Raw genomic sequence first — 13,120 nt, forward strand, 5'->3', positions numbered from 1 at the left:
ATTTTCAAACAACCCAGAAGCATGTAAAACTCAGCAGTACTAAAACACATCAACCCTCTTTGCCTTAAAAATGGTTTGATGCAGCCAATCTCTCTCCCCAACTGAGCACTCGGCCTGGACACAGCATTACAATACATATAGTGTAAGTATCCACATGGATCTCTTAAAAATTGCAACCAGTTGTCACCAAAATCTATGTGGAAATCTCAATTTAGGCCCACTTACACCTCTCAAACTATCATAAAAATTGCCCCGGTGTTTACGATTTTACGAACCAAAACGTTTCCCTCCCCATAGACAATCATTTGAGTAAAAGTGACACGCACAGCATCAATAAAATCCAAAATATTGGGCCAATAGTTGGAATATTTTCAGAGGATTTAGCTGCAATGCGTTGCAATGTCCAATTGAATTTTGGCGACAATTGGTGACGGTCTTAATTGGGACATGAAGGCTTTACGAGATTTGCATGTGTGTGTGGGCGGTGTAAGGTACTAAAAACCAGAGAGCCACCCACCCCCCCCCCCCCGCCCCGCCTGAGCACATGTCATGGTTGTGTCCCTGGGCAAGAAATCAAGGTAATACGTAACCAGTAGTCATCCAGAAAGAATTGAGCCCTCCGTGGATATTGCGCAATCCGCGTCACTGACCAATCAGAGGCCAGAGATCTGCATAAACCAAAGCCCGTTTTTGCTCCCGCCATTTTCTCAGACAACATTGCATGGTCCAGTATAGGTTTAGTTAGCATTTTATCGCGTATTTGGGTTATTTAACAAAAAATATGGTAAAGAGGTGGACTTTGTAATAGTGACGACAGGTATCCTGAAAGGCTACTTGGTGGAGTTCCATTCGTACCCTTTCCAAAACCGAAGACCCAGTACGAAAAATGCCTTCGATGGATCAAACTTTGTGGAAGACCGCATCATCAACTAAATCCATCTAATATCAACCGGAACACATATGTTTGCACGAAGGTATGCCCTATATTTGATTTTCAATACATGTCTCGTATAAATGAATTCGAAGTTCTTCGCTAGCATAACACTGCTACGTGTGAACGATTGCCATACTTATTCTTTGTTGAGCGATATTTAGCAATGATCGGACTGCACAAACGTATTGATTTCTTGCTGGCTCGCGGCCGAAGCTTAACCAGGCTCTGTTTGCACGAAGATATGCCCTAAATTTAATTTTTAATACACGTCTCGTATAAATGAATGAGACGTTCTCCGCTAGCATAACACCGCTACGTGTGAACGATTGACACACTTATTCTTTGTTGAGCGATATTTAGCGATGATCGAACTGCACAAACATATTGATTTCGTGCTGGCTCGCGACCGAAGCTTAACCAGACTGTGTTTGCACGAAGATATGCCCTAAATTTGATTTTTAATACGTATAAATCTGACAAATGAATGAGACGTTCTCCGCTAGCATAACATTGCCCCGTGTGAACGATTGAATGAAATCAGAAGCATGGCGTCTCTCTCAGTTAAGAATTTATTGTATTTAGAATCTATAATATATCGTTGATTTGAATGAAATCAGAAGCATGGAGTCTGTCTCAGTTCAGAATGTATTGTATTGTATTTGCCATATTTTACGAATTGTTTGTCTTACGTCAGCGCACTTCAGGAGGCGCGGTTGAGTGCCCTGTACGGAGGGGTCAATTAAAGTGCACTTCATATCCTTTTGTTTAAAATTATTGTTAAATAAATTTAATATGTTTGAAGACAATTGCTGAAAATATTTACAAAAACTAAAAACAATACAATATTGGATTGTTGGGATGTCCCTTCTGAGTGAGGGGCCGGGGCGCCAGTGTCGTCATTCTCAATCTCGGTTTTGCGTCCATGGATATTAAGAGATAACTAACTAACGTGCCTGTGTAGCGGCCATGTTGGAAAGGTCGGTAATTCCATTAAAGGCAATGTTCGATCATTGCTATTACGCTGCAATTTGCTCAATTCCCAACTGATTTTCATTAACTGTACTTTTTGCCAACATCAAAGCGTCTGCTATCAATACATGAAATTTGAAATTTAAAAAAATGAAAGTTTTTTTCCGTTTCCAGTTCCGTTGTCATAACTGTGCGACAGCATAGTGTGTAGCATAATGTACGGCATCGTTGCTCTTTTGGTTTTCTTGCCGTCCACACACCGAATGCGCTGAAGACGTTTTACCTCCCGAGTGTGGCATCGATACAGGCACTGAGCTCAAAAGAGGCGTTTCTACATGGTCGTTTCTCTGGGGTAGTCTGTCAACTGCACACGGGGGGGATGACATCAGCAGCGGTTTTCGCGTGACGCGCCCACGCGAGTTTAACGGATTAATCTTCCCGAATGAGCATCGAAGGGACACTCTCGCCTCCACGCACTCCTCCCATCGCTGCTTTAATATGCTAAAAAAAAAAAACATTTGATCCCCCCTCATGCCCGGATAAACCCGTCCCAGTGCACTTAAAACCCTCCCAAGCTAGTTTAGTTTAGCTTGCTAGCGGCTAACAAAGAAAGTGTACCCGAGGAGGGAGATCAAGTGTGAGTGTAAAGTGTCGTGCTCATCTCGCGACGATGTTTTCAAAAAGGAAGAAAGAAAATGATATTCATCGTCAACGCCAAATGCTGGACGCTGGTTTGGAGCAGCCTCGAGTTGTGTTCAAAAGAGGAGGTTTGTTCACTTTTCGACAAGTCTCACTTATTTCCATACTAGTTTCATTCATTTGACAACATTCCTGTGATCATTTCGTGGTTTCGGTCAAAATCACCGAAGTACATTTACACAAATTATCTTAATTGTACCTTTAAGGACGAGTTGAATTCAAGAGCAACAAAATGGTGTTAAAATCAAGACCCATTCATTTGTTCCAGCCGCTGCAAAACAACACCATTTTAAATACGTTTTAATCCCGAAAAATAAACCTCTACTAGATAAGAAAAAGATGCAAAACAAAAAAAGCAATATGAAAACTACACTTGTGTGATAAGTTTAATTATTGTTTTACACCTTCTGTGTCGACTTGACCTGGACTCTTGTAGCACTTTCTTTTCAACGTGATGCGCTTTGTAAATTTGGAAAATCCTCTCAAGTTGTTTATTTTGTTGATACTTTTCATAACGTTGTATATCATTTTCTGCTGCTGTAACCAGTGACTTTCCCTTCCAGCGCACAGGTGTCAAACTCAAGGCCCGGGGGGACCAGATCCGCCCCGCCGCATGATTTTACCTGGCCCGCGAAGGCAAATCAAATGTGTCAACTTTCATGATTCTTGTGAAAAGATGTACCGAAATTTCAAATGACCATAAATGGTAATGTTAAGATATTGTAAGCATTTTTGTGTTACCAAACCTACCACCCCTGGTTTCTGATTCCAAATTCAGTTAATCCATTTTGTGTGTAAATCCTTGGGTTGCAATCACGTTTTAAAAATGCACCCTCAATCGAATCGCCGCCATTTCTACAGACAAGTTGCGGACGAGATCACCATGGCAACGTCCACAGACCCGCGCGTGTGAGCGGCGGATGTTTTCTGCCTACTTTAATTCACTCGATGATGTCGCCAAAGCTAGAATACGTACAGAAGATTAAACTCTGTGAAGATTATGATCCATATACTCTCCACGACGAAGTACTTTCAAAGGATCTGAAGGACTTCCCTGAAGTAGAATATCCGGACACTAGAAATACACACGCTTACAAAATGATCAGAATCATTTGCCTCGTGTTCTCGAGCTTCGTTCAGATCTGCACGTCGTATATTTGCAAGCCACTTTTGTTGCCGTTTTTCGATAACTCCATTAAATCTTCTCCCTCATGCAGTCTAATCTTTGGAACACGGAAAAATCGCTTCCCGATGTCTCTGTTTCCGCGATTTCCACATCCGTAGACGCAACAAAAATCTGGCGTTGACGACGATGGACAGCTGACTGCTAGTCTGCAACAATGGCGGTCAAGTACGCGGATGAACAAGCGTGCCGTCACGTGCAACCCAGCCACGTGATGAGGCGATTAAACATTTTTATGGTTTCACAGTCATAACGGGCCTCTGAGGGAAAAACCAGAACCACAATGTGGCCCGCGACAAAAATGAGTGAATAAGTCAATAAAATACAAAATTAAAAATACATTAAACATTGCCAAAACACAAATAAACACTAATAATCAACACCAGAGTCCCAATGCAAAGCTTATTTGAGTAAACCACTTTTGTCTTCTTGTGTGCTGCAGATGTTAGCGAAGAGAATCTTCATCCTGAGGATGAGCTGCAGTCATCCTGCTTTAAAGGAGAGGAAGAAGAGTCAACGGTTCATCGTATGAGTGAGGAAGGGGAGCCCAAGTCGCCTTACATTAAAGAAGAAGCGCCGGAGGACGACATCACCAAGTTTCCATCGCGTGATGGCGACCGCTGCGGAGGGTCCCAATCGGACGGCCTTTCGGCTCCACTCTCAGACAGCGACAGCAGAACGTCGCACTCTTCTCATGAGGACGATGACGAACGCTCTCGAAGTGATTTGAGAGGCCACACCGACGACAAATGTGTCCGGTGTGCTCACTGTGACAAAACATTTGACAAGAAGTCACTGTTGAACGCGCATGAAAGAACACACGCTCGAGAAAAACCTTTTGTCTGCTCAGTTTGCGGCAAGAGATTCTCTCGAAAGGCAACTTTAACGAGGCACACGGTGACGCACACCGGGGAAAAACCCTTCGTCTGCTCAGTTTGCGGGAAGCGATTTATTCAGAATGTAGATTTAAAAACACACACAAGAACACACACTGGAGAAAAGCCTTTTGTGTGTTCGGTTTGCGGTCAAAGGTTCTCTACAAAGACACATTTGACAAAACACACGAGAACACACACCGGAGATAAACCGTTTGTTTGCTCGGTTTGCGGGAAAAGGTTCTCGGTCAAGACAAATTTAACGCGGCACACGAGAACACACACGGGGGAAAGGCCTTTCGCCTGCTCAGTTTGTGGCAAAAGATTCACTCAAAATGTGGATTTAAGAATACACACGAGAACACACACCGGAGATAAACCTTTTGCCTGCTCAATTTGCGGGAAAAGATTCACTCAGAAGGGAGATTTGACGCGACATACAAGAACACACTCGGGGGAAAAACCTTTCGCCTGCTCGGTTTGCGGTCAAAAGTTTGCGGCGCAGGGACAACTGACGACACACACAAGAACACACACCGGGGAGATACCTTTCGCCTGCTCCTTTTGCGGGAAAGGGTTCACTCAACGACGCTCGTTGACGGCGCACACGAGAAGACACACCGGTGAGAAACCGTTCCGCTGCGCCGGGTGTCATAAAAGATTCCACGTCAAGTACGAGCTGAAGAGACACAAGTGCGCCGCTCAGAGGGGCAACGCTCAGTGAAGCTGTACAATAAACCGAAGAAATCGAGGCTGTGTTGCTCTTCTTTGACTCATTTTCTACTCCCCAATCACTACACGCCGAACACTTGGTTTACAAATGACCTAATTTGTCAAGAAATCGCTCTGTAGATTACATGTTTGTGAAGAAAAAAAAAAATGCACCAGTTTTGACACTTATTTTTGCTCCCCAAAAGGTTTTAGCACAGACATGTCAGGATCAGTTGTGATTTTTTTTTCTCCTCCACTGTGAAAAACATCACCTCTCCATGTCTGCACTAGTTTAATGATGGTAATAATAATAATAAATCAAATTTGTAACACGCTTTTTCCCATAAAACCCAGAAAGAGACATTTAACATGGGTGACACAGGACCAGCGGTCAGGAACGAGAAGGGAAGCTTCATCTTTACTATTATCTTCGATAGCACGCAGAGACCACGTGTGTGCTCACAAAAAACTTGATTGATCCTAGAAGTTGTACGATGCGACTCGCGCCAACCTCCTCCAAAACTCGCTTTACGACACTGACGTCCGTGTAGCAGTATGCCTTCCAATTTGAGATCCTGACGGGCTCCCATAGCTTCAGCTTCACCGATTATTTTTTTATTTTTGCTTGCGTTCTTGCTTGTTTTGGTCCCATTGGTAATTTCAAGCAAAAGTTATTTTGAGATACAGTAAGCATCTTTCGTGTGTTATCGCCCAGCCCTAAGTTGATAGGATATTGTTTTGGGTTACGTTTTCATTCTTTAATAATCAAAAAGACTCATAGTCACGTATGACGCTATTCAAGATGACTAAAAAGAACACGCCGGAGTTGGCATCAACCATGCTGATGGCCGAATGAATTGTACCAGCTGGATATATATGTATTTAAAAAAAAAAGACTTTTGGCCTCAGGCTTATTTCAAATTTACACAAAAGAATTTTTAAAAAAATCTATCAAATCATTTTGCCAGGCTTAAAAAGTACGTTTTCTCAAAATGTATACTGTAGTTCAACCTCCTTTGGTATAGAGCTCGTGCAGCTACGTCATAAAATCACGTGACTTTTGCTCACGTCGCCATATTGCCGGTCAAGCTAAGCATCGCTCAATGCTAAATCGGTTGGAGACGACAAGAAAATATGTCTTGTAGCACCACGTCCAGAGTCTTGTCCGATACCGTCAGGCATTTGGAAGGTGAAAAGAAACGACAGTACATGGAAAAATTAGATAAACTCGGCATACTGGACACTTATTTAATGCCGAAGTCTATGTTTTCGCCGATAAGAAATTGGACTCTTAATTTGCTTCCGCCTGTCTTGGACAACTGGATCCACACGTGGATCTGGTGAGTAAGTCGTCGAGATTTACACGCAAAAATTTGAAAGCATCTAAAAGTCTGGACGCATATGAGTACTTTGTTGCTGGATCGATTCTCAATCAGGAATAAATCCCACATAGTGACGGGTTGACGGCTCGTTAACACGGAAGCGCGTTCGGTCACGTGTTAACTTTTGCCGGAATCCATCGATCTTTTCTGCTACTATTCAAATATTTAAATAAATCAATGGCAACAAACAGGACAACAGGTCACGGGTAAAGTAAATATTCTCCCCCAGTTCATTGTCTCCCACAATGTCGAGCAGCTCTGTTTGACCGGCAATATGGCGCTGTGAAAATGGCGACGTCACGTGCGCGAGCTCTATACAGGAAGTCCTCCATCTACGAACAAGATCCGTTCCTACGCCGGCGACGTAACCAGAATTTCCGCGTAAGGTGGATTTTACCCTTAAAGTCAAAATTTACGTCAAAATGCTTTGTATAAAAAACTCAAATACATTAAAATAAAAGATATAAGATGTTGTACTCACCATTACTGCAAGAGGTGGATGACGAAGAACGAAGGGAGGCTGTGCTTAGCTATTGCTACGGAAATATTTGCAGGTAAATTCCTCCTCAGCGTCCCACGCAGGCACGGGGTGAACATGCAAACCGCACACAGGCGGGGCCAGGATTTGAATCCCCGGTTCTCAGGACTGTGAGGCCAACGCTCTAACCAATTGCACCACTGTGCCACCCATGTATTTATCTTATTAATTTTAAAAGGGGGCTGGAACAGATGAATGGCTTTTCCATTCATTTCAACAGAAAAAGTCAATTTGAGATGTGAATGATTTGCGTTATGAGCAGGTCACCGCGAAAAACTTAAAGTATGGATTATGTGTCACGTTATTTCAAAATCAGCACAATACAATTATTAACATTAAGGAGATGAGAAGTGAGAGTAGATAGAAAAAGTCTAAACACCCCATGTCAAATGCCAGGGTTTTGTGGTATCCAAAAGCAAGATCATCTGAAACCTTTTTCATTTAGAACGTGAAATGAAAAAAAAAAGAAATACCATATTTTAGATCAAGGAAGACCGCGAACAGCCATAATACTTTGAAAAAAAACTGATTTTGGTACCTAAGCATGCTCGGGCCTGGTTAGTACTGCATGCGGGGCCGCTGGGGAATATCAGGGGCTCGAAGTTTGTGTAAGGGAAAGAAAACAGAACAAACCAAACTGGTCCTCCAGTTTGGGGGTTGAGGACTGGGCCAGTCAGTCACCTGGTCCTGGGAAAAACTGAGTGGTGGCCTAATAAGAGCTCTGAACAAGGAAAAAAAAAAAAAAAAAAACGAAGATTGGGGAAGTAAAATAATGAACAACTGAGATTGTGTAGTTGCATGTCTGGTTGCAAGTCTTTTAGTAAATGCAGGGGTGTTGAGATTAATGCAATTCCCATCAAAATCCTGATATTATATTTTATTGTAGTGATCACACAAGCGCCGCCTTTTGTGGTGCCCCAGATTAACCTCAAAAGCATTTCCAAACATTTTTGTTGTTGTTTACTTTTTCATTCAAATATTTATGGATGAAAAAAAACAATATTGTACAGAAAATGTGGCACCAGGGGAAAAAAGGGGCAAACGCTTGAGCGCCACCTGGAGTCTATGCGCGCGTGCCCGCTCTCCGTCCTGAAGTACCCTCCAGACGTCTTCGGACCGACTGCACGGTGAACGACTTGTTGACACTCAGCCTCACAGTTCAGATCCGGGGTTGAATCCGGGCCGGGGCCTGCGTAAGTTTTCTTTCTCTGCTGTTGGTGATGGTGGGGGGGGGTGTTGGAGATGAGCACAATTACCAATAAATCGGTTTTAGATACTCCCGAACGAATGCAGTCACTCTCACTGCGGTGGATGGAGTACACCACACCACGGTTCTTCTGTCACTGATGAATTTATTGATTGAACATCTTTACATGAATGTTGCACTCGATTCAGCATCACAAACACACTTCTCCGTTTGTTCAGTCCATTCGTAGCTTTATTGATCGCTGCTGTTCTCCCCGGCACACTTGTGTCTCTTGACGTAAGCCTTGCTGAAGAATCTTTTGGCGCACACATTGCAACTGAATGGCTTCTCCCCGGTGTGTTTTCTTGTGTGCGTGGTTAAATTTGCCTTGGAAGAAATTTTTTGACCACAAACTGAACACGCAAAAGGTTTCTCGCCGGTGTGCGTTCTGGCGTGTCTTCTTAAATTTCCCCTCACAGAGAATCTTTTACCACAAACTGAGCAGGCGAAGGTTTTTTGTCCGCTGTGCAATCTGGTGTGTGTAATTAATTTTTTCTGTAAATTGAATCGTTCGTCGCAAAATGAGCAGGCAAAAGGTTTTTCTTCAGTGTGCGTTCTTGTGTGTCTGGTTAAATTCGGCTTTGTTGAGAATCTTTGGCCGCAAACCGAACAGACGAAAGGTTTCTCTCCAGTATGTGTTCTCGTGTGTCTTCTTAAGTTTCCCCTGACAGAGAATCTCTGATCACAAACTGAGCAGGCAAAAGGTTTTTCTCCAGTGTGCGCTCTTGAGTGTGTTGATAAATTTGTCTTTTGAGTAAATCTTTTACCGCAAACCAAGCAGGCAAAAGGTTTCTCCTCTGTGTGGGTTCTTGTGTGCTTTGTTAAATTTGTCTTTTGAGTAAATCTTTTGCCGCAAACTGAGCAGACAAAAGGTTTCTCCTTTGTGTGCGTTCTTGTGTGAATTCTCAAGTTTTCCCGAAAAGAGAATCGTTGCCCACAAACTGAGCAGGCAAAGGGTTTCTCTCCAGTGTGTATTCTCATGTGTTCTTTCAAAACCCTCTTGGAACTTAACGTTTTGTCGCATTGAGAACATTGCCAGTGTTTTTTGTTAGTGAGAAATGTCATGTCACCTTTTGAGTGTTGATAATCATCATCATCATCGTCGTCGTCCTCATAATCATCTTCATCATCATCATTGTCATTATCATCCTCATAATCGTCATCGTCGTCGTCGTCGTCGTGGGAGTGCGATGTTATGTCGTCACTATCTGAAAGCGGCGCTAAGAGGCCGTCTTCTTGAGATCCTGCGCCGTTGTCTTCGTCGCCTTCTGTGGTCACGTCTTGACTGGAGCTGCTGCTTGGAGGCTCCGCCCCCCTGCTCCCCCTACGATCACCCTTGCCCTCAACTTCACCCTTGAAAGGCACAAAGGTCAACGGCAACATGATGAGCCCATCCTCTTCTTTAATGTGGAACATCTCTGGATCGTCTTCCTCCTGACTGTAGTCGAGTTCTTCTTCCTCTTCCTCTTTAATCTGACTCGGCTCGGGTTGGACTTCCACGATAATGTACGGGTGCTCTTCGTCCTCTTCCTCTTTAATGTGGGCGCACTCGGGTTCCTCCCGCTCAGAATGAAGCTCCTCACAAATGTCTGCAGGACAGAAGAACACAAACACACGCTTGGTTTGTTAAAGACAAAACTCAACGCTGTGAATTTGGGTTTGTTTTTCGTTGGTAACTCCACTGACGAACTTATTTGGTTCTGAGACCGAGCTTGTTACTCAAAGTATGAAGTCAATTTTCCCGACTTGAGATGGACTGAAATGTCAACCCCATGTTCCGGCCCAGCAAAAAAAATAACATGTATTGAGTAAAAACAAACATTGTTCTCTAAAATATAGATATAGTGACATCGTAAGAGAGAATAAACTACTTTTAAAAAATAGAAACAAGCCAAAAGTCTCATAAAACAAGGCAAGGAAAATTTATTCACAACACATTTCAAACAAAGTAACTCAATGATATATGATTAAAATGCAATGAAGAAATTACATTAAAAAAAGAGAAAAGCTGAAAGAAATTTCAAAACAAAGATATTGAACGACTCAAAATGTACAGTGCAGAAAACGTGATTTGAAAACGGAAAATGTTCGATTATGAGCACGAGGGAGGGAAAAAAAGAATAGTTTTCAACTTGGACTTATAAATATTGACATTATATGAGATGTATTGGCTACAATCTCATATCTCTGTATTTTGACAATGTTTTATCTCATATTGGTCTGGATTAGAATCAATAAATTCCTTTGTTTAACCAGGTGAGGTAATTCGGTCCCGTTTTCTTATTTACATTGGCGACCGAGTGTCTTGCCCAAGGACACTTCAATAGCGGACAGTCTTGGCTGGAATTCGAACCGCCGACCCATCGGTCACTCGTCGACTCGCTCTACCAACCCGACCTGTGAGTAACTTTGCAGAACAATCACGATTTTATACCACCTCATGGAAGAAAATAATTTCTGTGAATTGTTCTGCTTAAGATGCAGTACTCATCATCACCACTAGATGGCGCAAGCGCAGCAAAGCACGGAATATTAATTTACTACAGCGGGGGAAAAAAATCTACTGTACATACATGCAAAAGGGGAGGACCACGAATGGCGACATGTGAAAACATGAAACTTGATATGAGACTCGGACCCAATGCGCATGTCACAAGTTTCACCGGAGTGGAACGACCGGAAGTAAACCGGAAATTGCGTCTCGATCGCGACAGCCGCCAGAAAAACGAATCATTTTTAGTCGTTATTAACAGTATATTATCTAGCGAAAATAACAATACATAAACATAATATAGACATAATTTTCATTTTATTATTTCGTGTGATCTGTTTTCAAGCGGGCCTTGTTTAGCAGCCGCTACTGCAAGTAAACACTTACCTACAACTCAATTAATTTGAATATGGGAGACAATTAGCATTTCAGCACTGACACATTCAATAGAATAATGGAATACATGAAATAATTTTCAGATATCAAATAACCTCCCATTTTCTACATGAAAAACATTATTTCCATAACTACTAGAATTTTTCTGTAAGACAAACGTTGTAGTTTCTGGAGATGGTAAATTTTATGTTTTTGTTTGATGTGAGATACAATGATCAAAATCATGCATCAATGTAAATAAAAATAATAGTGAAATTAATTTCTCTCGGGGGTGGGGGGGGGTGTAGCGAATTTCTCAGAGTTTCACTTTTTGAATTGAACTCCAGCAGATTGTGAAATCACTTTTGGGACTATTGTAATGTATTTAGATGCTTGTGTATGCAGCGAGGCACCACCTCTGGAAAAAAAAAAATGGTGAGTAGATGGCAAGTGAACAAACCTGCTCCGCGGAACACAAACGCAGACTGTTGGAGAGCAGCGTCCATCATTGGCTCCTTCCCTTTCGATCCGGAAAGTTCCTCCGCGTATTGTGCCGTCTCCCTCGCACACATCCCCGCCCGATAATCAGAACCTTTTGTTTCCATCCGCACTCGGTCGCTCGTGATCGACGATCTTCCCCGCAAATTCGTCTCTTCTTTGACGGCGGCTAGCGAGGCTAAGCTAGGTTAGCTCGCGAGGTTTGGACGTGCATCGAAACGCGTTAATCCAAGCAAGGAGATTTTTTTTTTTTGCCCCGTCAAGTCGTGATGACCCAACCGTGTCGAGGCTTCGGTGTGTTCAGTTCTAACTGTGGAACTATTGTTTACTCGAACGCGTACGGCCACATGTAAAAAAAAAAAATTAAAAAAAATGCACAAGTAGGATTTCTACGGCAACTCCACTTGGACACACCATGGCTCTTTCCCAGGATTCTCTGCGCGCCCTGACTGTTCTGTGTTGTAACACACGAACTTTCCGCTTTATTCAGAGATTATTTTGAACGTGTTTAACGTCGATATAAATTAAATTACTTGGTATTAGGAATTGGGCGGCACGGTAGATCCGATAGAAAGCGTTGGGCTCACAGTTCTGAGGTCTCGGGTCAATCCCAGACCCGGCAGTTTGGAGTTTGCGTGTTCTCCCCGTGCCTGCGTGGATTTTCTCCGGGCACTCCGGTTTCCTCCCGCATCCTAAAAACATGCAACACCCTAAATTGCTCCTAGGTGTGATTGGCTGGCAACCTGTTCAGGGCGCACCCTGCCTCCTACCTGTTGGGATGGGCTCCAGCACTCCCGCGACTTTGTGAGGATAAGCGGCTAAGAAAATGGTAATGATGACGATTATTTTTTTTTTCTTTTTAAGGATTCTCAAGCAGTGATGGAATGATATTTTGTGTGTTGTAAAACGTATCTACGACCCCCCCCCTCCCCCCCAAAAAAAACATTCAGCCAAAATACTTTTTGTTCCTTATTTGGAACTGTGGCGTTGCATATCATTGTATGGCAGAGGCACACTCCCGAACAGTAGATGGCGCTAATGATCTTTTTGCCGTCAACGCTAACCCTCAGTGCTTCTGCCTTTCAATCTACTTTCCATAAACATCCATCAAATAATGCATCTGCCGTTTCTCGAATTACACGCTTGCGTCCTGGGAACAGCCCTCGCTCCTCTTTCCCATAACTTTATCCTATTATTATTATTACTACAATGATTATGT

General features: G+C 42.9%; 2 protein-coding genes across 3 annotated transcripts; one reads left to right on the forward strand and one right to left on the reverse strand.

Moving 5' to 3' along the window:
• Window positions 1-1,961: 1,961 nt before the first annotated feature.
• On the forward strand, window positions 1,962-5,411 carry LOC133497609 (oocyte zinc finger protein XlCOF6.1-like). Its single transcript, XM_061813652.1, has 2 exons — window positions 1,962-2,670; window positions 4,228-5,411. The coding sequence occupies exons 1-2, from the start codon at window positions 2,574-2,576 to the stop codon at window positions 5,382-5,384; spliced, it is 1,254 nt and encodes a 417-aa protein (XP_061669636.1). The 5' UTR covers window positions 1,962-2,573; the 3' UTR covers window positions 5,385-5,411.
• A 2,837-nt stretch (window positions 5,412-8,248) lies between these two features.
• LOC133497574 (zinc finger protein OZF-like) lies at window positions 8,249-12,978 on the reverse strand. Of its 2 annotated transcripts, XM_061813593.1 has the most exons (3): window positions 11,864-12,978; window positions 9,608-10,126; window positions 8,249-8,502 (listed from the first exon to the last, which is right to left on the reverse strand). In XM_061813593.1, the coding sequence occupies exons 1-3, from the start codon at window positions 12,006-12,008 to the stop codon at window positions 8,444-8,446; spliced, it is 723 nt and encodes a 240-aa protein (XP_061669577.1). In that variant the 5' UTR covers window positions 12,009-12,978; the 3' UTR covers window positions 8,249-8,443. The 2 variants fall into 2 exon arrangements, with proteins under 2 accessions (XP_061669577.1, XP_061669576.1); XM_061813592.1 differs by lacking the exon at window positions 8,249-8,502 and having other exon boundaries at window positions 8,515-10,126.
• Between the last annotated feature and the right edge of the window lie 142 nt (window positions 12,979-13,120).

The sequence above is a fragment of the Syngnathoides biaculeatus genome, chromosome 3 (genome assembly GCF_019802595.1).
Source record: "Syngnathoides biaculeatus isolate LvHL_M chromosome 3, ASM1980259v1, whole genome shotgun sequence".
Taxonomy (NCBI): domain Eukaryota; kingdom Metazoa; phylum Chordata; class Actinopteri; order Syngnathiformes; family Syngnathidae; genus Syngnathoides; species Syngnathoides biaculeatus.